This window comes from Rhododendron vialii, chromosome 4a (genome assembly GCF_030253575.1).
Source record: "Rhododendron vialii isolate Sample 1 chromosome 4a, ASM3025357v1".
Taxonomy (NCBI): Eukaryota; Viridiplantae; Streptophyta; class Magnoliopsida; order Ericales; family Ericaceae; genus Rhododendron; species Rhododendron vialii.
This window is the reverse complement of record NC_080560.1, coordinates 3,538,125-3,562,222: the sequence shown is the minus strand read 5'-3', so window position 1 is coordinate 3,562,222 and position 24,098 is coordinate 3,538,125. Positions and strand designations below refer to the sequence as shown.

Below are 24,098 nucleotides of genomic sequence, written 5' to 3'. Positions count from 1 at the left end.
TGTATGCTCTTGGAGAAATGTCCCTGGAACTACGGAAAATGTGGCTTTGGGAATGGAATGGGGTATATATCCTTTGAGTGTTTTTCTCACTTTTCTACATTTCCTCATCTTTGTAAAGTCTTCTTGTTGTTCGTTCTTTCTGGGTTCTGTTGTTCTTCAGTTGTTCGTATCTTGTTTGGTTCAGTAGGCAGTGTAGCGTCGGTTTTGTACTGGTTTGATTATGTTCAAAGGCCATCCTCTTGTGCGTTTGTTTGGTCGATAATATAATCTGTTCCAAAAGAAAACGTGGAAAACATACCCAATGCAATCCAGAACTTGGGCAAACTCTACAGTGGAGATCAATGGAGGAGAAACGAAAACAAAACTATATCCATAAAGCAAATATACAAAACTGCGGTTCATAACTAAAATTGAGGAGACGTCGTGAGAAGCGTGCATTCACGCTAAAACCGAACTATATCCTGAAGGCAATCAAAGAAATGAGAAATTCTGATCTTCTCACTACCCGAGTAAACCGCTGCTGCTCCGCCGCCTTGTTCTCCTTGTGCAGCCATTTCAATCACCATGTATAGCTTCTTAATTGGCATCTATATATAGCACCGACGTCAAACAATCAAGAGTAAGTAAGAATTCAAATCATCAGTCCCCTTGTTTACCAAACCTAGTCGCAGATATGTAGGCAGGGTCCTACTGAGAGAGAGAGAGAGAGAGAGACCTTCGGGGGTGGGGAGGTCCGGGCCACTCGGCCCACTCCTACTTTGCTAAAATGTACATCTAAATAAATAGTAATAATGTGCAAAATATAAATTAGACACCATTTATGAAAGTAAATAATTTTGCACCGTAAGCAAAGCTTATTTGTATTTTCATTATTTTACACTCTTCATTTGAGACTCAAACATATAATTTTGAAACTTATGAAAAGTTTGAAGGAGACTGATGGTTTTACACAAAATAGTTTCAACCGTGAGAAAGAAATCGGCAATGCATATTCATTTCCTACCATTCTGCTTTCGCCAGGTGAGTGATTTTAATTTGAAAGTTTTAATTTAAATTTCATGCTTGAATTTCAAAATATGTAACAAAAACCCAAAAAAGTCATGTAATCATGTCAACACATGGGATTTAAGGTTTTAAATTTCAGCCTCCCTTCCGACCGAGTAAATCCTGACTCTGTCCACACAGAGAGAGAGAGAGAGAGAGAGAGAGAGAGAGAGAAGCTTACATCATTCAATGCCTCAGCAGCAGCATCCATATCGTCCTCAGAGAAGACATTAAGCTGTTGTAGCACCTGTTGGTGAAGAACACAAATATAATTATGCTGAAATAAAATGAGTACAAGTTGTCCATACAATGTTCAAAAAAATTCATCAGATTGACATATTTAAGTCATATCACACCAACAAGAGAACAAATAATACGAAAAAAGGTATGCAGAATTTGAATGTATCCCCTGATCCCAGAGAAGCTGCCCAACAATACTAGATTACCATTGTTTTCCTCCTACAGAAAACATAATTATCTACTCTATCATGACTACCTCTAAGCACACATTGCTGAAAAAAGCTCTTTAACATGCAGACATATGCAGGACACTTAAAAAAGGCACCCTTCTCCTAGAGGCACAGCGAAAGGAAAGCTAGAGAAGATCTTGTAATATGAAGAAGTCTTCTACTTCAAGCACCTCAAGAAGTGGTCAATGATACTTAAGAGAGCCAGGGAAGTTGAGATAAAGATCATATGCCATCAAGAGGGCAATTTTATCAGCCATTATTGTGTTTCTTCTTGAAGGTTTTTGTATGTTGAGAATGAAGTTATTATTACCTTTCTAGAATCTTCTGCCTGTAGTTTCGGAACATGGTAGGTGATGGAAAATGCATCGCAAATGCCAACTGAATCCAAGAAAGCCACCTCACTGGTAGTACCAATCACAAGAACATTTTTCCCCTGGAAATTTTACTGAGAGATATTAGATTAGACACGATATGGTAACTTTACCACCGAAAACAAAAATGAATACATGAAATGCGGATACTGCTTGAATGACCTTAAGGCATACTAACGGTAACCCAACTTACTGGTTCAGCACAAAAATGTGACCCTGTGAGTGATTGAACTATTATTTATCAACAGGAGGAAATAGTCTTCAATAAACGAAGATTTTTTGTTGGAGTAGATTAAGAGATCATAAGAAGTCAGATTTAACGTGAACAGAGAGATATAGGCATGAGACTTCAATGGTTGTTTGGGAAAGCTGTATGGTATATTTAGTTGCCTTTTAGAACTGCAATGAAACTGGTCCATCTCTAGGCTGTACTTTCAAAGAATGAGGAAAATCCTCCTTTTCTAATAGTGTTTGCACTTAGGTTTCATCAACTTATGGTTTTGCATCACCTACTGATTCTTTGAATAAATTATCTTGGTAAATGAAAATGTCAACACAAATCTCTCATACTGAGCGTAATATCTCTAAACCTGCCCCATATCTCGGTACCAAACTGCCCAGCATATCCATTTCAGCTTCCAGTCGTCAAAAAGCATGTTGAGGGAAGAAAAGAACATCCCTATTCAAATGATAGATCTACCACATCACATGATGGTAATGAATCAAGCAACCAAAGGTAAGTTCAACAAGCACTCAGAAACCAAAGGTAAGCCAACTTCACTATGATGAAATTTCAAGCACTCAGAAGGAGTTGATATCTATCATGTTACGATCATGGTAGTGAATCAAGCAACCAAACACATTCAACAAGGAAAAAAATTGCAACTAAACAACTCAGCCTATAGGCCCCATACAGAAGCTGCATCAAAGCAAACCTTGGGAGGAAGCCTTTTGAGTAGGACCAACAATGTTTGAGAGATCAAATTAGAAAACCGAGGTCCAATTGCAACATACTCCAGTAGCCTGCACTAGGTAATGAAGAATAAACTAATTACGACGAAATGAAAGGGTGGACATATGATCGAGTTATCGAAGTATGAACTGGGGACAAGCATGAGCTACCTCTCAATATCATCGAGGATGATAATGCTTAATGGTGACCTATAAGCATCCTCAAATACCTTGACAATCTGAGCACATTTGGTGCTTTCACTAAGCCCAATCATTGTTTCAGCAGATATCTATGACCAATAGAAAAGAATTTAGAGAGAGAGAGAGAGAGAGAGAGAGAGAGAGAGAGAGAGAGAGAGAGAGAGAGAGAGTTATGGGGATTACGTACTATCTTGACGTAGGGAAAATCACTATCAATGCCGACAGTAGCTGCTGTTGCAGTCTTGCCACTGTCCAAAACAAATCAGTTTAAGAAAAATGATCATTATTTGCTGATGAAAGGAAGAAATTACCAAGGCACTCACCAGCCACTTGGACCTTCTAGAAGACAAGTAACAAGGGGGCTTCCTTTGCTCACTCTTACTTGCTCAGCCAGTAGCATAGTTCTTTTGTATATGTGCTCGTGTCGCGCTCCACAGTCCACCATGCCATTAAGTCTGCAAAACTTGTTCAGTGGTGAAAGGTGAAAAACGTAGTCTCAGAACAAGAAAATTAAGTAGCTTCAAAAATGAAAACTTGCTTCAGCTATCTATTAGGAAATCCAAATTACGCATAGGCATAATCAAAGCATTTACTAGACCCATGTTTTCCATGAAATGCATTCCGCTCGTATACCACTCTAATGGGGAAAAAACCTCTACAAATTGGTAACAAAATAGCACGGGCATCTGAGTAAGTTGCGCCCAAGCTCTGCAAGCCACTTAACAAATCAAGGACAATGCTACTGACAAAAAAGTTGACATAATAACCTTGTCCTACCTGCATCGTTCTAGGTCATTCGTCGAAGCTCCAAATGCAGGTCTAACTTCATTGATGGCATTTAGAAAGTCCTCCATTGTGACTTTGATACTCTCCTCATCCACTGGTTTAGTTAGATCATCCATGCTTAATTGGCGGTTTAAAGCAAATGATACCGCACTCTTTGCAACACCTTCAAGCTCTGCCCCACTGTAATTTTTTGTCTGAGCAGCTGCATTTACGAAAATTTAATTGTCAGCAATTGTTTTTCAAATGGTGAAAACCTAAGTCAATACTCCATCTCTGCATTTAGCAAAAAACATGCAGAACCACACTTGATGAATGCACAAAACAAAGGGTAAATGATTTAATAAATTCCAAGGGAATACAAAACTGTACTCCAATAAATTTTCACGATGTTAATACCGCATTAAATCCGTACTCTGAAACTCATTTAAACTAGACTTCTTGTAGTGGTTGCGTTCACATAGTCCCAAGAGAACAAGAAACACTAACATAAATCACTTAGCTCTCTAAAGTTTTCCATTACGCCACCACTACACAAGATTCCAGCTAAATCAGTTACTTCTCTAAAATCTTCCATGACTCCACTACCAATAGAATGTATCCAATGCAAACTTCCAACCACAGAAACTTGTAAATAGGTCTTCAAAGAAGTAACATCATACCCAACAATACTTGGATATGGCATTATGCTAGTCGAAGAAAAGACTGGCACAAGTAGAAAAGAAAATGCATAACTCACATACCCAGCTCTTGCAAGTTCACATCTGGAGCAAGAAAAGAATTCTCTTTCATTTTATTTGTATGAATTTGAAGAATTTGTACACGGCCATTCTCATCAGGCAGACTGATCTCCACTTGGACTTCCAAACGTCCAGGCCTAAATAACGAACCTCAAACAATTAGCAATCTTATACAGGCAAATTGTATACAGATTTATTCATCACAAGCCAGGAGAGGCATGGGGTGTAGAAGTAACCTCAAAAGTGCTTCATCTAGTAAATCTTTCCTGTTGGTCATCCCAATCAGCAAAACATTGTTCAGCGACTCAACACCATCAATCTAAATGGCAAGCGGTTTTCAATCATTTCCTGGGAAATCCAACCATGGTGCACTATACCAGAGTGTGAAACATTCCTACTTATTCTACAAACAAGTTGAAAACTGTTAAACCAACCTTTGTTAGGAGTTGGTTAACAATGCTATCATGAACTCCAGTACCGTCTCTAGTTGAACCTCTTGACTGCAAGAGCAAACCAAATGGTAAATTTCACAAACACACACAAAAAAGGGGGCCATTACTAGTAATAACGAAATGCCAAAACAAATTGGCTAACAACAAAGGATTAATGTCAACATTGATAACAACAACAGATTGACAAGTAAAAGACCAGGCTTTCCAAAGCATTAATCAATTATATACAATAAACTCTGCCCCAAATCAAAAAGCCTTTGGACAAAAAAACTGTAGGGATCTAATTTGCAGATTGAGCAATGAAAAGATAAAAAACCAGGTTCTTTTGTGTGTGTGTGTGCGAGTGCGCGCCCAAGGCTACAAAGTAGGTTGACTAAATTGTGAATAGTATGAATGGCAGTTCTCAATATTGTAGCTTCCCGGACTACATAATTATAGCTTGAGAAGCATATTTGTGAATGTAAATTGCCCCTTAAAGTACTCAATCTGATGCTCAACCCTTCAAATCACTAATCAACATTTATTATCATGATAAAGCAATAGTCTAACATGCCCCATAACAAGTATCTCTGCCTCAACCCAAAGGCAAAAGAAGAAATAACAAAACAACGGGTTCATTCATCATAGAACCACATGTATATAACTAGCAACACAGCTTATTATAATAGCTTATGCTCCCCCATCCCCAAGTTCCAGAAGTCGTTAGGAATTTCAAGTTTTAGCAGCAACAGTTCCTACCTTACAAATTGCATCAATTTCATCAAATATGATAACATGTAAGTCACTTTGATCCCCTGAAAAGCAGAATTATGAAAGCATTAGACACCAGAGGGAATGCTTGGAGTAACTTTTGCATAAGCCTTTTACCTTGAGTTCTCTGGTCTTGTTCAGCATCAGCAAATAAATCTCTAACATTCTTCTCAGTTTCACCAACAAATTTGCTCAGTACTTCAGGCCCATTGACAACCTAGAGTACACAATCATGTTAATTAGAATACAGAAAAGATAAGTGATCTAGTATTGTACTAGAAACCACAGCATAGTGGTAGCAAGTTGATTATGAACCTACTTCAAGAATGTTTAATCAACCTTGGAAACAAGAACAACACATATCTAGCATCCACAAGCAGGGATGCGTCAGACATTCTCCCATGCACAGGGTGCAAATTAGAGGATTTTCACAATCCTAATTAAAGAATATTAACAGGAGATCATACATATAACAGTTAAGTGCCAAACCGTGTTCAATCTTATGCCTTAAATGATTTTTAACACAATACAAGTCACAAATACCAAAACGCTAGTGTTGGCTGATTCCTAGACATTCTGTTTATTTAGATAGAGAGTGTGCAGTCCTGCTTAGGTATTGGGGCTGCACATTTAAACAATTTGTAGTATCAAAATCAAACACAAAAAGTTTAAAAGATGACAAAGGATCCATGCTCCTAAGGCTAAAACTATCAAACTGTACCGGAAAAAAGCTCCACAATTCATGTCATATTTAAAGTGCAAGCAGTTGAACAAGGCCTTTTAAAGTTCAACATTTTGGCTAAAATGCGCCGAAACAGTAAGATGCAGACTTGTATTCTCAACAAGTTTCCAAATAACAAGAAGACTACTCAACAGATCAAAGTTCAAATAAAGCTCACAGTGATAACTCTTGATGAACATGGATTAAAACCCCGATGAAAGCCTCATCATTTGTATACCTTTGGTTCCTTGCCATTTAGAATTTTTCCAATCTGCCGAGCCATTAGAGTCTTCCCAGTACCAGGGGGTCCGTAAAGCAGCATTCCCTTGACATGCTTGATGCCCAATCTGAAACATATTTTTTTCCCGCATCAGAGTCAATAACAAAACCAATACAATAGATTCCAAAACCAGACAGGACAAAGGTGAACGTACGCATGAAAAGAAAATTACTTATTGGTCACATGTGGAGGAAAAACCCTAGAGGCAAAAGCTCTTCGAAATATATCTGCAAACTCTGCACTTAAACCACCAATACCAAGTGACTGAAGATTAAACTCTTTCTGCCTGAAGATGTTGCTGCTAGCAGCTTCGCGCTGGTTGACAATCTGCAAAAGAGTCAGTTGAATATAGTGAGCCAACACATCAGTCTAACTAAGATAAATGGAGAGAATGTAGCCAAGCATACAAGCTTCACCATGTACATACTTCCCATAAAGCATGGAATTAAAAACTAAACCCAACCATTAAATGGGAATCAAAACATAGCGCAACGATGATGAACATATTATTACCTTTATTCCACTGGATTTTGATACTTCAAATACAATGTATGTCTCTGTTGTAATAATCCCTCTTTCAATACTGTCTGGTTTTTCTTGGCCCTCCACAACAGCTTGATTAACAGTGAAAATATAACCATTGCCATGATACTCAAATGTTACCCTCTGTCCTGCTGTCATAACCTGCATGTTATGAAACTTCAAATCCAATTTCCAAAACTTTACTAAGCCAGCGTACCACTTAAACAGACTACGCACATTGACCAATCATAGTAGCCAACTTCATCTACATTGAAATTTTCGGCCAAATCATGCTGTTTACCAAAATTAAGCATACCACGTAAGAATATAAATGACACTAGTAAGTGGTTGTATTTCAAGTTCCCATGGAAGATAAAGAACTAACAAGAACCAAAATAAACTTGTTGGTCCTCTGTTCTAAGAGCAGACAAGACACCAACTTCCAGAAAAGCATGAAAAGAAGGTGGAATTACCTTAACCATACCAACTCACACCAACAATAACAGCAAGACTGTTGATACGTCGGGGAAAATGAGCAAGGAAAAGAACGTGCAGCTCTTACCTGGTTGATAAATCTCTTTCGAATCTGCTGCGCTAAAAGAACTGCATCAACCTGCCAAACAGACGTAATAATTTACTTCTCAAAGGCAATTGCACAAAAATCATGACACGAGGCAGCCGTGAATCCCCAAGTATAACCCAAGCAGCCAAAGGCAAAATGATTTCAACTATCAAAGCAACATACAGCAATATGTTCTGCTAACTGCTAGCCTATGAGACAGCAACTAAAAAATGCAAGGGATACTGTGTCAATATTAAACCCAAGAACGGAAAACCATGTACCTGCTCATCTTTTGTGCCTTTCTTTACAAACTCCAATTCAAGGGTAAGCAATGCTAGGTCGAATTCATCAGGCGGAATAAACCTTGCAAACATTATCACCATAAACCACAAGAAAAATTGCTGAAGACAAAGTATAAGCAATCAGGAAGTCTTTGTGAATATAGATAACAAACCTGCTCACAAATATTGTGTCCCCAGTAGAAACTTTTGCATGGCGACGTTGGATGGCATTGAGGGCTATCTGGTCATTAGGTATGCTTTCATGGGCGGTAAGTTCCAGTCAAGGCAACAAGGGACTACAATACATTCAATGAGCATGCTAACAAGAACGTCGAAAAGCTCTCACATTCCAAACATCTTACGATTACATTTGCACAATGCTAGGAAGCACAGACACACCTACCAGAGTGTCATGCTGGGAGCCCTAAACAAATGTCAGAGCCCATCAATTCCTTGAAAACAATGTACATGAATCAAGGGTCATGATATCAACAACAATGCCGAAAAAGCTAGAACTTCATTACAATTCTTAGACATTTCAAGAAACCAAACACTAACAAACTAACAACTAATTGGCGGCCACCACTAGTGGATGTCCTCCATGATTAGCCAAGGTGAACGTAAGCTGACACAAAAACTAACTAATTGGCCCCCACTAGTGGATGTCCTCCACGATTAGTTGAGGAGCGTGTAAGCTGGCACACGAAAACTAACAACTAATTGGCCAGAATTTTTCGAATTTAAATTTTAAACTGGCCTTCTTTTTGTCTCCTCGATGTTCCAAACAACCAAACACGAACTAACAGCCAGCTAATTGACCCCGCCAGTGGACGGTCGGTCCTCCTGGATTAAACGAGGTGCGCGTAAGATTGCGTGAACACTAACAACAAAATGGCCAATAGAACAACATGACATTCCAACAATGCATTCGAAAAAGCTAAAAAAAAGCATCAAAATTGGCAATGCTGGTTTATACCAAACTACAAAAGTTTAAAAATTTATGCGTAGATAAACAACGAAACGCGTAAGTAATCAACAAATACAAAAAGGATATGATAAAGACAAGACAAAGGCGTCGATTTGAGCGAAGGCGAGGTGGGATCCAGCGACTAAGAAGGAGCGGAGATCCGAGTGGGAACAATAGGCCAAGTTCGTGTAAGCGAGATCTTTACCGGGGGTGTTGGTGACGATCATCGTTGTTGCAGCGCCAAACCCCATTGTTGCTGAACTTGCTGTGTATCGCGGAGAGAGAGAGAGAGAGAGAGAGAGAGAGAGAGAGGGTTGGTTGTTTTCGTTTGCTTTGGTTCGAAGGAATGAAGAGAGAGAAGGCTTTGGGGTTCATTTAACGGTTTAGGGTCCCACATAACATTATGCATCATCAGCTGATTGTGGACTATGAACATATCCATAAAAGAAACGAACAGTTCAGATTTACAGAGAATCACGACCGTTTATTTTTTTTATGGATATTTTCATGCTTTGAGTGTCATGTATTGTACTTCTCAAACCATACAATAATGCCTTAAGAGTGTCGTAGAAAAATCACGTAGTGTAAATAATACGGAACTCTTGTAAAACCTGTGGAAGAGTTATTAGATGCTATGTCGTAGCTTATGACTTTTTCGGTTGCGAAAGTTGGGCAAGGTAGCTTGAGGAATTTTTTTATTTTTTTTGTCATTTGTTAATCATAATCTATTCTATCCTACTCTATCCTAGGGAGCTTGGGGGGAGAGATGAGTGCTTACATGAATCGAACCTTATCCATAGGCAGCACTTTTTTTGGGGCAAAAATAACAAAAGAAACTGACTAAGAAATTCCATTTAGAATTTTTGATAATATTACTACTAATGAGTTTTATCTGCAATAAGCACTCACGGTTTAGACATATGTGATGGAGATAGAATATAATGGCGTCAACGAAGACTTGGAAATTTCCCACTTGGACTTGGGAAATTTCCCACTAGAGTCTAGACTACAGAGTCTCAAGGTTTACTGTCAGAGAGTATCAATGCGCGAACGAACTGCTGTGTTTGGATAAGTTTTTTGAGAAATTTTTAAATTTTTTTTTGTGATGAGAGTAATGATTAGAAGTAAGATTAATGAGTGGAGAAATACAGAGAGAAAAAATGAGAATAATGATTAGAGATATAGGTAATGAGTGGAGAGTGATGATTGAAAGTAGGGATAATGAGTGTTTTTTTGAGTTGAATTTTTTTTTTTCCAAATCTTGATCCAAACAAGGCTGAAGACTTGGAAATTTTCCGCTAGGACTTGGAATAGCACGCATCTAACACGAAGAAAAGAACGCGTACCGTTCTCCCAAAAAATTGCCTTCATCGATAATATTTGAGGCATGGAAACAAAAAATACTCGACTATTTCATTTTACGAATTGCGTACACAAGCAGAGATAGAAAAATAAATGAGAGATTGTGATTAATATTTTACAAGGTAAAAATGTAATATCTTAACATAGTAGAACTTTATATTCGTCTATGTTAATTAAGTGGGAGAAATATTTTTTGCACCTTGCACGTCACAAAGGAGACAAATTTTAGGATATGAGTATAAGAAAGTAGTGTATAAAAATGGTTTATCTTAATTTATTAACAGGCACATGCAAACTTAAACTTAACAGGAGAAGGTAAGTTTTTGGGAGAACGGTACGCATTCTTTTCTTCGTGTTAAATGCGTGCTATTTCAAGTCCTAGTGGGAAATTTGATGAAGGCAACTTCATTGAACTGAATTCAATCAAATTACCTTTTCGTTTGCATTTCCATTTACTTTCTTGGCCGTTTCTTGAGACTTATTAGTCTCGATGTAAATTTTTCCAAGTCCTAGTGGAAAATTTCCAAGTCTTCGTTGGCGCCATTACATCCTATGACAGTAGACCTTGAGACTGTGCAGTTTAGAGGGAAACTTCCCAATTCTAGTGGGAAATTTCCAAGTCTTCGTTGACGCCATAGCATCTATAACTCGTCCACAGTTTTTACAAGAGTTTCCGTATTATTCACGCTACGTGATTTTTCTTAGACACTCTTGAGACGATATTGTATGGTTGGTGAACCTTGGATCATCCGTAAGCGTACGTTTGGTTTCCTTTCGGCTATATGTCTCGATGAAGGATTTGTAAAGAAACTTGATAAAAGAAAAGAGCACCATATCCAACTAACAAAACAAATTTATCCTCCATTAATTCCATATTTACGGTTGCCTCCTTGAATTTGCTTATGAATTGTTGATCCAGTTTTCGTGAGGGATCTTTTAGAAAGTCTAGATAGCTATATAATACGGAGTACTTGAGAGAAACTTTACGATTCCGCGCAATCTCAGTCATCCGTTCGTAAAATATAATCACGGATCCACCGTAAAAAAGTTTTTCTCATATACAAGTTGATATATGTACATCATGATGCCGACATTTATATTCGTATCGTCACCAAGTCAAGTCTCCACACACACAACCCCCCCCCCCCCACAATAAGCAAGCACTCATATTTCTTTCTTCCTCCTCCTCCTTGTTGTGGAGCAAAATTGTGATCATGGCAATGAATCCTTCTTCTCTCTCCTTTATGTTTCTCTCTCTTTGCACTCTCTTCTCTGCAACTTCAGTCTCTTCTTCGACCTCCATCTCTTACTCCCACCACTGCGCTTCGATGGTCCCCGAGTCAACCCCAACCACTCCCTCCACCACCACATTCCCATATCTCATGCCAGTCCTCGTTAAATACACCGGCGGCGACAGAATCCTTAACAACATCAACAACTCCTCCGAATCCCAATCCAAAATATACTTCAGGTTTCTTCCTACCGAGAACATCTTCGAAACCAAAACGTCCGGTGTTTACAAGATCGAAGCGTCCTTAATCTTCCGATCATCGGGCTTTTATTACCATGGCAATCATACAAGGAGAAACTCATTAGAATTTGCGTTTGATGGGTTTTGGTCACAGTACTCTGGGAAGCTATGTATGGTAGGCTCGGCTTCTTGGTACTCGAACGGAGGTAATTTGATCAATCTTGATGCAGTCCTTAAGCTTAACTATCCTATGAATTTGACTATCTTCAATAGTTTAATAACTGGGAAATTGGAGAGTTTGGCTTCTCTGAATGATCCGAATTATTTCGATCCTGTTTTACTTTTGGAGTTTGGTTCATCGAGTTACTATCCGTATTCATCGAGTAACTATCAGTATTCATTGGTTTCTGGGAAATTTGATAGCGATTGTCGCGGTGGGATTGATATTCCCAAAAATCAATCACTTGGTTTACAACCAGGATTTTTATGTTACACAATGAACAGTGGGCAAAACGATGTTTTTAACTTGGAGTATTTGAATGAGTGCAGTTCTTTAAAAAATTGTACTCCTCTTGGTAAGGATGATAACGATAAGTTGCCCAGTCAAATGACGTTGAATGCCTTTCAGTGTTCTGAGGAGGAACACAAGGTGCAATATGTGATCAAATTTGGATCAGGTTACCAATACCTAGCTCCTGATCCCAATACAGCGCTCGTTGGAGAGGGATCGTGGGATGAAAAGAAGAATCAACTATGCGTAGTTGCTTGCCGGTTTTTGAACTCTACCGACTCGTTGGACAGTGCCCGGGTTGGTGATTGTTCGATTAGGTTGAGCTTGTGGTACCCTGCTTTCTGGACAATCAGGAACAGAACAAGTGTTTTGGGCCAGATTTGGACTAACAAAACTGTTAACGAGTCTGGATACTTCAATAGAATTACGTTTAGAAGTCACGACAATAGCATGGCTGTGGTTCCTGGTTTGAGATATGAGTACACGGTAACCGAAAAAGTAAGAAAGTTGTGTCCTTTCAACGAGCCGGTTATTAAGAAAAGCAACAGATATCCAAAGTGGAATTCTGACGACTTGGCATTTGACATGTTGGTTGAAGATTCTACGGGGAATCATTCTTGGTCTTGGAGTAAAGCAACGCCTAGCTTTTTCGGTGATCAAAATTACGTGCTGAAGGTGAACCCATTTTCTACCCGTATGTCAATGAATGGCACGATTGCGGTTGAGGAAACGAGTACACATCACGGCCCATTGAATATTACCTATGCGATTTTGCCATATCAGACTTCTTCAGCTACATCGGTAATTTTCAATAGTACACTTGGCATTTCTGCTGAAGGGTTGTATGATGAGGAAACAGGAAGGGTATGTATGGTAGGCTGTAGAAAGCTATCAACAGGTGAATCAATGGACTGTGAGCTTCTTTTGAAATTCCAATTCCCGCTGGTAAATGCAAAAGAAGAAGGGAAAATTAGGGGAAGCATCGAAAGCACGAGGGAGGAAACTGACCATCTTTATTTCAAGCACTTGGAAATGACTGGATGGGTTTTCTACAGAGAGGAAGCCAAAAGATCTGTTCAGCGGTTGGATTTGGAGATCGTGATGGTTTTGATCTCCTACACGCTCGCTTGTGTGTTTGTGGGGCTGCAAATTTTTTACGTGAAAAGGAACCCTCAAGTGCTTCCTTTTGCGTCCCTTTTCATGCTTGTGATCCTCACTTTAGGGCATATGGTTACTCTTGTGCTAAACTTTGAAGCTTTGTTTCTAGGAAATCGCAAGCGAAATAATGTATCGCTTGGGAGTCAAAGGTGGCTCGAAGTGAACGAGGTGGTTGTGAGAGCAGTTACAATGGTGGCTTTCTTGTTGCATCTCCGGCTTCTCCAACTGGCGTTTTCAGCACGTTTGGGCGACGAAAACCAGAAGGGCATATGGGTTGCTGAAAAGAAGGCAATGCTGGTTTCTTCAACAATTTACATATTGGGGTTACTTTTTGCTTTGTTTCTAAATACGAGGAATTTAATATCTTATGGTGGTTTGGTCCTCGACGGTTTCCTTCTCCCTCAAATCCTCCTCAACATTTTCCATATCTCAAAGGAAAATGCTCTTTCTCATCCATTTTACATTGGAACCACTTGCGTTCGGTTGCTACCTCATGTGTACGATCTCTACCGGGCTCACAACTTTGCTCGAGTCCAATTTGATGGGGCATACTTTTACGCAAATCCTTACGTGGATTTCTACTCCCTCACTTGGGACGTAGTTATTTCTTGCGGGGGTGTTCTGTTTGCGATTTTCATTTACTTGCAGCAGCGATTTGGCGGGCGGTGTATCCTTGGGCGGAGATTTAGGGAGGTTGAAATGTACGAGAAGGTGCCGGTAACAAGCAGTGAGCAGTAGATTACCACATTATATAAGGTTCTAAATGTCTCTTAGTTTCACTATGCATGTTTTCAGTACCTTTTAAGCGTGTAATGTCGTCCTAAGTTTGTCTATGTACCTTGAACTAGAAAAGAGTTTCACTCTCTTTCTCGTATGCTTAGTCCGGATCCAATCAGGGATTCCGGATTGGGCTATGGTGCGGACTTCTTTCCTTAGCCGTTGGATTCTATTTTGAATGGTCGGGATCCGCAGATAGTTTGTTCGCGCGTCGGGATCCGCGGATAGTTTGTTCGCGCGAACAAACTATCTGCGGATCCCGACCATTCAAAACACAATCCAACGGCTGAGAGCCGAGTCCCGCACCAAAGCCTCCATCCGGGATCCCTTAGGGGATCCGGAGTGCTCGTATGCTTATCACGTTTTTCCCTGTAAAAAGGTGATCTTATTTTGAAGTGTATTTTTTGTTCTGGTTGCATATAGTGCACATCAATTTCGCATGTAATCATGAAAATGATCCAGTGCATTTGAGGCACCTTCTTGTGGTGCTCGAGGCTCCTTTTCACCCTACGTTTTGGTGAGGCCAAAACAAAATGTATAAACGCTACAACAATGTGTGATAGAACAGGAGCCTGACGCACCATGTGGAGCTAGGTGGCCCTTGAATAATCTCTCTGTAATCATAGGTTGATTGATGCAAAGTAAACCATCTCTGTTTTATCAGTTTTTTCGCTAAGAGATTTGTGATCTATTGACAGAACAAATAAAAGGGAATGCCACTATGACTGCTTTGAGGAAGGAATCGAAAAGATAAATACAATGTATTAAGCAATCTTGAAACGTGAATAATGGAAGATTAAAATATAAAGCCAAAGAATTGTTAGCAAAAGAACATAATCATTTGATTCATTTCCTTGATTAATTAAGAAAAACCAACATAAAATTGGCATTTGGCAGAGCTGCGATACCAAACTGCAAAAGTTCAAATTAATGCGTTAATAAACAAAGAAACGCGTAACTAATGGAAGGATTGTAAAAAGAAATGACAAGGTGATTGTGTCGTTTCCGTATAAAAAATAATTAATAAAACAGAATAATTACTACTATCTAAAAGATAGCGGTAAGTACTCCGAGTATCGTCCTCAGGGATTACGAAGGCTGAATTGCAATTGTTCTAATTGATTTCTAACTTAATTCGAAAGAAGATTTGATTGTTGATTTCTAAAATATTTAAAGCTGAAAAAAAAATAAGCAATAAAAAGTGAGAGTTTATGAGAGAAAAGATCTAGGGTTTCGAATCCACTCGACCCATTGTAACAATCTCTATACGATGATAAAGGTCTATTATTCGAATCAATCCAGATATCGTTAGGGTTCGCGGGCCCTCATGGTATTGCCAAAAGATTTCTATGAATCACCGAATAGCATGGGGTATCGCCGCCTAGCACGAACCATCTTACTAGTACGATCCGTCTCTATGGCACGGTTCGTCTAATAGCACGACGCGTCTTACGGAGCATAACCCATCTTACCCAGCTATCACAGAACAATTAAGAACTGTTGCATGAACGTGCATAAAAATCTAGAAAATTATACACAAGATTTGATAGAGAAAATTAATACCGCAAATAAATCCTTATATCATACAACCATGATTCGAATAATAAAACACTAAATCAAAATATAAACATTATTACTCAGAGATCAAGTTTCATCTATACTCTAGAAACGAGTTTAGCCGGACATCGGGGTGGAACTCATTGAAGCTCGGCTGACAATAAGCATGAAACCGTGACACGGTTTTCACGTAGCAAGGATTCTCGGCTTTTTCTTCGAAGCGGCAGCCTTTCTTTCTTTTTCTCCACTGATGCGTCCAAAAATCCCCTTCTGAGTGTAGGTGATGATCCTTTTTATAAGCTGCCAAGGGACAACCCTATTTTCTTTCTTTTTCCTTAAGGCTGTGGGCCATCCTAGTTGCCGAGAATTGGCTTCGGTGGAATTCTTTTTCTTTTCTTTTTTAGTCCAGCCAACTTACATATGATTGCAAGCCCAATTTCACGTGCTGGCCTGGTCTGCCATATATCACCCCAATGGAGATGACCGGTTGACCCAATTTTGCAATAATAAAGTCCATTAGAATGGTAAGCCTCCAAACACCTAAAACATAAAAGTAAAAGCATAAAATTTCAAGTAATAATATAAATGGACTTGGCAAGGATAAATTAAGGGGCGCTTATGTGAACATTTACACGCCTATCACACCCCCCAACTTACACTTTGTTAGTCTCGAGCAAAGAAAACAAAATGCAACTAAAGAAAAGAAATTAAGACCGATAGTTCTTTTAAACCCCCAAGCGGCATTGGTAGGACGAGTGAAGTCTCGTGAGGGTTTTCAGCAGTGATTACCCATAAAACACAGGAATCCTTTCACATGGAATCCAAAATCTGTCATACAACTTATTGGTTCATCAAGCAAAGAATATGCAACTACCAGAATGATATAAGAAGGCGCAAATAGTTCCAAACGCTATTAAGTCAAGAAATAAACCATGGCACCTAGGCTTAGCGTGTGTGATATGGGCTTCAACCACAAGTATGTAATGACTAACCACTCTCTTCGGACCGAGTCTCGACTTCAATTCTTACCAAGTCATGCACTCGCAAAGAAAAACACTCGAAACAAGGTGCATAGTATGAACTCTCAAGTGTGCGGATAGAAGTAATACAAATGAAAGCAAAGCACTCGCACACTATGACACGAAAAGAACGCTTTATATGGTGGACACACGGTCTCATGAATGGAACACCAAGCATTGGAACTCTCTCTCTCATCCATCAATGCACTTTCCATCACCCCTAGGATCAAATAGGACTTTAATTTCGGTTGTAATGCAGGGTAAGGAAAAATAGTTCAGGGTTAGGGTAAAATATCACATGTCCGAGAATAGGCAAACAACTTAGGGCTAATTTAACAATGTGAGCCCAATTTTTTACTTTTTCAACTCCACCTTATCTTTCCTTCTACCCTTTCAATATTTTCCAACCATAAAGCATGATTCCTCCTTTTCAAACATATTGGTGCCCCTTTCATTCTTTTTTTTCTTTTCTTTTCTTTTTTTTTTTTGTGTTGTGTGTTTCTTCTTTTTTTTTTTAAAGGGGTATCACCAATTCAAGCACAAAATTTCTCAATCTATCCAAAAATTATACCTTTTGCCTTTCTCCAAACACAATATGGAAGGTGGAGCTAACCAAGAAAAGGCTAAGTATACAAGGCTCAAAGTGGCTCGCAAGGGATAAATGTGAACACAAAGGAACGAACTGGCTCAAGCATCAAGAAAATGCCTATAATCCTCTCCCAGGGGTGTAACATCCACATGACTAACCAAAATCGAGAGATAGTATTATGCGTTCAAATTTCAACACTCAGCAATCAAGAATAATAAGACCTCAATAAGTTGACTCTTTCCATGACAAACTAAGAGTTTACTTGACACCACTCCAACAAAAAGATAAGGCACGAAAGCTCACTAGGGCATAAGTCTCCACTAATCTAGCCATCAAGAACAGTCAATTCACAACTCACTAGTGATCAAAGCCCAAGTATACGTGAAGTGCAAAGAGTACTAAACCAATGTGCCATAATCAACTTCTTAAGACAAGCTAGCAAGTAGAACTACCATGCCAAAAAACAGATATCATTACGGTAGGCAACACACCTCAACTTAGTTTTCCAACAAATAATCACAATTGGTTCAAACCGCATGCAAATGGGTCCCACTATTTTTAATTTTTCAAAATTTTTAATTTTTTTGGATTTTTAAAATGCGAAGTAGTCCCTCCCCCCAACTTGAACCATTCGATGCCCTCATTGAAAGTATAAAAATAAAAGAGAGGAAATGTATCACATCGAAAAGGAGAAACATAGCAGACTATTATAGCAAGAGGGGGAGACCCCCCAACTTGGATCGAACAACCTACAAAATGTTAGCCTCCAAAATAACAAAATATATACAAGAAAAACAACTGAAGAACATAAATAAAGGCAAGAAGTACAAATAAAATAAAAATTCATCCACATTCTTCACGCGAAAGACACGGGTACTACTTTTCTCCTATGTCAAAGACTTTGGTTCCTTACTTGTTGGAAGAGCAATATGCATAGGATTCAACGATATCTTGAGAAGTGGTGCCATCATCTAATAGGCTGTCACTCCCTCTGGGGCTGCCAGATTCCTTACCCACCACTCGGCTTATGAAGCAATCTCCGCCAAGCTGGACACTAAAGTCGGATGGTTCAGACAGATTTCTCGCTGCTAACTACGCGCCTGCCGCCAGACCCAACCTCCTAAGTACTACATACGTAGCTTTGACAAGGTGGCTATGCCAGACCGTTGGAAACCGTTCGAGCACGGCAAACATTGGAGATATCACAAACTTCATGGATTTTAAGTCTCCTAGCTTCCAATGAAAGCACTAATCTATATAAATTGGGTCCATCAAAGTAATGGCCTCCACTGTGGCACCATCCACCACGCCATCACCAATTCCTTCCACGTAAGGTTTAAGCAATTGGCCATTGATCTTGAAAACATTACCAACACGTGGATCCTTAATCTCTACAGCTCCGTGAGGGAAAACACGAATGACAACATATGGTCCATCCCACCGTGACCTCAACTTACCAGGGAAAAGTTTAAGTCTAGAATTAAAGAGCCACACTTTTTGACCAACTTCAAAGGACTTTCTAACAATGTGTTTATCATGAAATGCCTTAGTTCTATCCTTATATATACGTGCACTCTCATACGCTTCATTGCGCAACTCTTCCAATTCAGCAAGTTGGAGCTTACGATTTAACCCGGCAGCGGCCATATCGAAGTTAAACTTCTTAATGGCCCACATAGCTCTATGCTCTAACTCAACGGGCAAATGATATGCCTTACCAAAAACTAATCGGTAAGGAGACATGCCAATAGGGGTCTTATAAGCTGTACGGTAGGCCCATAAAGCATCATCGAGCCTTAAAGACCAATCTTTTCGATCGGGCCTAACCGTCTTTTCAAGTATGCGCTTAATCTCCCTATTTGACACTTCAACCTGCCCACTAGTTTGAGGGTGATAAGGTGTTGCCACCTTATGAGTGATAGAATACTTTCGCACCAGGGCGGCGAAGTGTTTATTGAGAAAATGGGTGCCCTCATCACTAATAATTGCCCGCGGATAGCCAAAACGAGTAAAAATATTACTTTGAAGAAACTTGACCACAACTTTGTGGTCATTGGTCTTGGTGGCTACCGCTTCCACCCACTTGGATACGTAATCCACTGCCACAAGAATATACGCGTTCCCATGTGAAAACGGAAACGGACCCATGAAGTCTATCCCCCAAACATCAAACATCTCCACAACAAGGATGGAGGACAATGGCATCATATCACGGCGCGGAATATTGCCAGTTTTCTGGCACTTAAGGCATGCCTTGCAAAACACTTATGCATCCTTAAACAGAGTGGGCCAATAAAAACTGCTTTGTAAGACCTTCGCCGCCGTCTTCTTCCCACTAAAATGCCTTCCGCACTTAAGTGAATGACAGAAGGTGAGAATGCTATGGTACTCAGTCTCAGGAACGCACCTCCTAATCACCTGGTCCGAACATAACTTAAAGAGTTCTGGATCCTCCCAAAAATAGTGCCTAACCTGCGCAAAGAAACGGTCCTTGTCACTCTTGGACCAATGAGGGGGAAGCGCGCCTGTGGCTAGGTAGTTGACTATGTGTGCATACCATGGGGGTCGCACTTGGGACACCTCAAAGAGCTGCTCATCGGGGAATGAGTCCTTGAAGGGCAAGGTATCACTAGAGGCATCCACTACGATCCTTGATAAGTGGTCTGCTACAGAATTTTCAGATCCTTTCTTGTCTCGAATCTCCACATCAAACTCTTGGAGGAGCAGAATCCACCTAATCAACCTAGGTTTAGTCTCTTTCTTAGAAAGCAAATGCCGCAAAGCGGCATGATCAGTGTATGCTACGACCTTTGAACCTAAGAGGTAGGACCGGAACTTGTCAAGGGAAAAGACCACAGCGAGTAATTCCTTCTCCTTAGTGGTATAGTTCAATTGCGCACCGAAAAGGGTCTTACTCGCATAAAAAATGGCGTGAGGGACCTTTTCGACCCGCTGGCCCAAAACAGTACCGACTACGTAGTCGGATGCATCACACATAATTTCAAAGGGTAGAGACCAGTTGGGAGATTGCATGATAGGTGCTGTGGAAAATGCCTCACGGAGCTTCTCAAAAGCTCTCATACAAGCCTCATCAAAAATGAAAGGGGCATCCTTAGCCAAAAGATCACACAAAGGCTTGGCGATTTTAGAAAAATCCTTAATAAAATGCCTATAGAACCCAGCGTGTTCCAAGAAAGAGCGAATTTGCTTGACTGATGAGGGGGGAGGAAGTCGAGAAATTAAGTCAACTTTTGCCTTATCAACTTCAATCCCCCTCTTGGACACTACGTGGCCCAAAACAATCCCTTCCTGAACCATAAAGTGGCTCTTTTCCCAACTTAGGACCAGGTTAGTCTCCTCGCACCGTTTAAGCACCTTTGCAAGATTTTGGAGACATGAATCAAAGGAGGCCCCAAAGACCGAGAAGTCATCCATGAATACTTCTAGAAATTCCTCCACCATGTCATAGAAGATAGCCATCATACACCTTTGAAAGGTCGCAGGTGTATTGCACAAGCCAAAAGGCATGCGCCGATAAGCATAAGTACCATAAGGACAGGTGAAGGTAGTCTTCTCTTGATCCGCTGGGTCAACGGCCACTTGGTTATATCCGGAATAACCATCCAGAAAACAATAATAGCTTTGGCCCGCCAACCTCTCTAAGATTTGATCAATAAATGGAAGTGGAAAATGATCTTTCCTAGTCATGGAATTGAGCTTCCTATAATCAATACACACACGCCAACCAGTTGTCATGCGTGTGGGCACAAGCTCACCCTTGTCATTCTCAACGACAGTAATGCCTGACTTCTTGGGCACTACTTGAGTGGGACTCACCCACTTGCTATCAGAGATGGGGTATATGATACCCGCATCCAGCAATTTGACCACCTCCTTCATAACAACCTCCTTCATGTTAGGGTTCAACCTCCTTTGCATCTCTCTTGATGGTTTTGCATTTTCCTCGTAATGAATGCGATGCATGCAAACGGAGGGATCAATACCCTTGAGGTCGGCCACTGACCACCCTATTGCACCCTTGTGCTTTTTAATCACCTTAAGTAATTGACCGTCTTGCTCAGAAGAAAGGTCAGAGGCAATGATCACGGGCAAGGTGTCATCGTGGCCAAGAAAAACATACTTCAGAGAAGCCGGGAGAGGCTTCAACTCAAGCTTCGGTGGGGCTTCTATGGAGGGAAGAGCTGGAATGCTAGACAAAGTAGGTAAAGGCTCGAAAGGAGTTCGCCAGGTAGGTTTGGCCATACAAGGTGCGAGGTCTAACAAAGAATTGACCTCAGCAATGGATTGGTCAATATCAAACTCCTCATTGCCAAAATGGGCAAGACATGTCTCAAGAGGATCCTCAACCAAAATGTACGGTAGTGCCTCTTCTACTAACTCATGAACGACATCGACTGCAAAGCAATCTTCCTCCTCGTGAGGCTGTCGAGCGGCCGAATACATATTCAAACTCAGTTTCATATTGCCGAATGATACCTCCATCACTCCACTCCTCACAGAAATTTGTGCATTGGCCGTGGCTAGAAAAGGACGACCTAAGATGACAAGCGTTTGAGATTTAAGGGCTGTGGGGTGGACTGGCTCTGTGTCAAGGACAATGAAATCAACAGGAAAGTAGAAATTATTCACCTTGACGAGGACATCCTCTAACATGCCCCGTGGGGCTTTCACAGAACGATCGGCCAACTGTAGAGTAATCGATGTGGGCTTCAACTCACCAAGCCCCAACTCCTCATACACAGAGTACGGTAAAAGATTGACACTGGCCCCTAAATCTAAGAGTGCCCTACTAATAAAGTGATTGCCTATGACACAAGAGATTGTGGGCACACCAGGATCAGCAAGCTTGGGGGCAGTGTTAGATTGAATAACAGAGCTAACTTGGTGAGGAATAGGGATGGGCTCTAAAAACTTAGCTCGAGCCTTCCGCTTGTGAGTGCACAAGTCCTTGAGGAACTTGGCATAAGAAGGGATCTGCTCAATGGCATTAAGCAATAGGATGTTCATCTTAACTTGCTTGAACACCTCCATGATATTATCAGTGGATACTCCCTTCTTGCGAAAGGGTGAAGGTGCATTCAGGCAAATCGGGAAAGGTGCCTTAGGAATATAAGATGGGGTCTCAGATGACCCTGGAACAACTATGGACACTGGATCGATCTCCTTCTCCTTAGACCTTTTATCAACCCTAGACCTCTCCGCGACAGGTGGAGACACTTTCTCCTTCGCTTTGACCTCCTCCGGTCGGGTCTCTACATCTCTCCCATTTCTGAGGGTGACAACTAATTTCGCTTGTTCATGACCTTGCGAATTGTCAATATGGTGCATCCCTCATGGGTTGGCCACTGGCTGACCTGGTAATCTACCCTCATCTCGATGGTTAAGAGCATTAGCTAGCTGACCCACTTGGGTTTCCATCTTGGCAATGGATTGAGAGTGGGAGTAAAGCAATTGGGAGTCAGCTTTCATTTGTTGGCAATCGGCTCTCATTTCAGCCATGGCCTTCAACATTTGCTCCTCAAAAGCTGGTGTCCTTTGGGAGGACGTAGGAGGAGCAGGAGGTTGTGAGTACTGGGATGGTGTAGGTGGTGGACAATAGGCCTGTGTGTTGGAAGTATTAGGAAATGAAGGCCTCATAGGTTGGGCAAATGGTTGCCCTTGGTCTGGCTGTCGCCATCCAAAGTTGGGATGCTTCTTCCAGCCGGGGTTGTAAGTATGAGAATAGGGGTCATTCGCTGGCCTACCAAACCCCTGGGCCGCGTTCACGTGCTCTTGAAGAAATTCTGGAAATTGAGATGCCATGTGGCACTCATTTATTTGATGACACGGACTGGAGCACAACTGACAAACCTCCGCAACAGCAGCAGGAGGTGAAGAATGTGAAGGACCATGACCCAAAGATAAGAAAGTGTCAAACTTGCGGGTCACTGCATCTACCTTATAGGAAAGATCATCAGAGCGGCCCACGTCATAAAGACCACTATGTTTTAAAGAGGTAGAAGTTGTCCTATTTGTGCGAGATGATGCGGCTCGATGTCGTGAATTCTCCGCTAACTGCCCAAACAAGTCCCACCCCTGATTCTCATTCTTAAGCATAAATGTGCCTCCACATGAGGCATCCACCATATATCGGTGTTGTTCGCATAGTCCATCGTAGAAACATTGGACTAACTGCCATTTAGGAACTTGGTGGTGTGGACAACTCCTAATGATATCATTAAGCCTCTCCCATGCTTGGTGAAATTGTTCGCCTTCCTTTTGATAGAAACTAGTGAGTTCTTGGCGAATTTCTTTTGTTTTGCCTATGGAAAAGTACTTTTTCAAAAACTCATTTTTCATTTGATCCCAAGAGTTGATGCTATTCGATGCCAAAGTATTAAGCCAGTATTTGGCTTTATCTTTAAGTGAGAATGGGAATAACTTCAACCTAAGGGCATTATCAGTGAAGTGCTGAATTTTAACAATGGAGCAAATCTCTTCAAAGTCTCCTAAATGCCGATATGGGTCATCGTTATCAAGTCCATAGAATGATGGGAGT

At 40.6% G+C, this 24,098-nt stretch overlaps 2 protein-coding genes and 1 non-coding gene across 3 annotated transcripts; 2 read left to right on the top strand and 1 right to left on the bottom strand.

The window, feature by feature from the left end:
- Positions 1-258: 258 nt before the first annotated feature.
- LOC131323350 (vesicle-fusing ATPase-like) lies at positions 259-9,448 on the bottom strand. The gene is made up of 20 exons (XM_058355099.1): positions 9,184-9,448; positions 8,302-8,398; positions 8,129-8,210; positions 7,848-7,898; positions 7,277-7,447; positions 6,936-7,090; positions 6,722-6,830; positions 5,880-5,979; positions 5,751-5,806; positions 4,995-5,060; positions 4,797-4,879; positions 4,564-4,697; positions 3,815-4,025; positions 3,361-3,492; positions 3,225-3,285; positions 3,008-3,126; positions 2,821-2,908; positions 1,825-1,947; positions 1,226-1,291; positions 259-587 (listed from the first exon to the last, which is right to left on the bottom strand). Exons 1-20 carry the CDS (start codon positions 9,344-9,346, stop codon positions 444-446), a joined length of 2,211 nt encoding a protein of 736 aa, XP_058211082.1. The 5' UTR covers positions 9,347-9,448; the 3' UTR covers positions 259-443.
- A 2,223-nt stretch (positions 9,449-11,671) lies between these two features.
- On the top strand, positions 11,672-14,335 carry LOC131322678 (uncharacterized). Its single transcript, XM_058354092.1, has one exon. The coding sequence runs from the start codon at positions 11,672-11,674 to the stop codon at positions 14,333-14,335; it is 2,664 nt and encodes an 887-aa protein (XP_058210075.1).
- A 9,409-nt stretch (positions 14,336-23,744) lies between these two features.
- Positions 23,745-23,849, top strand: LOC131325018 (small nucleolar RNA R71). The gene has a single exon (XR_009199585.1). It is a non-coding gene; the product is annotated as a small nucleolar RNA R71 (small nucleolar RNA).
- The last annotated feature ends 249 nt before the right edge of the window (positions 23,850-24,098 follow it).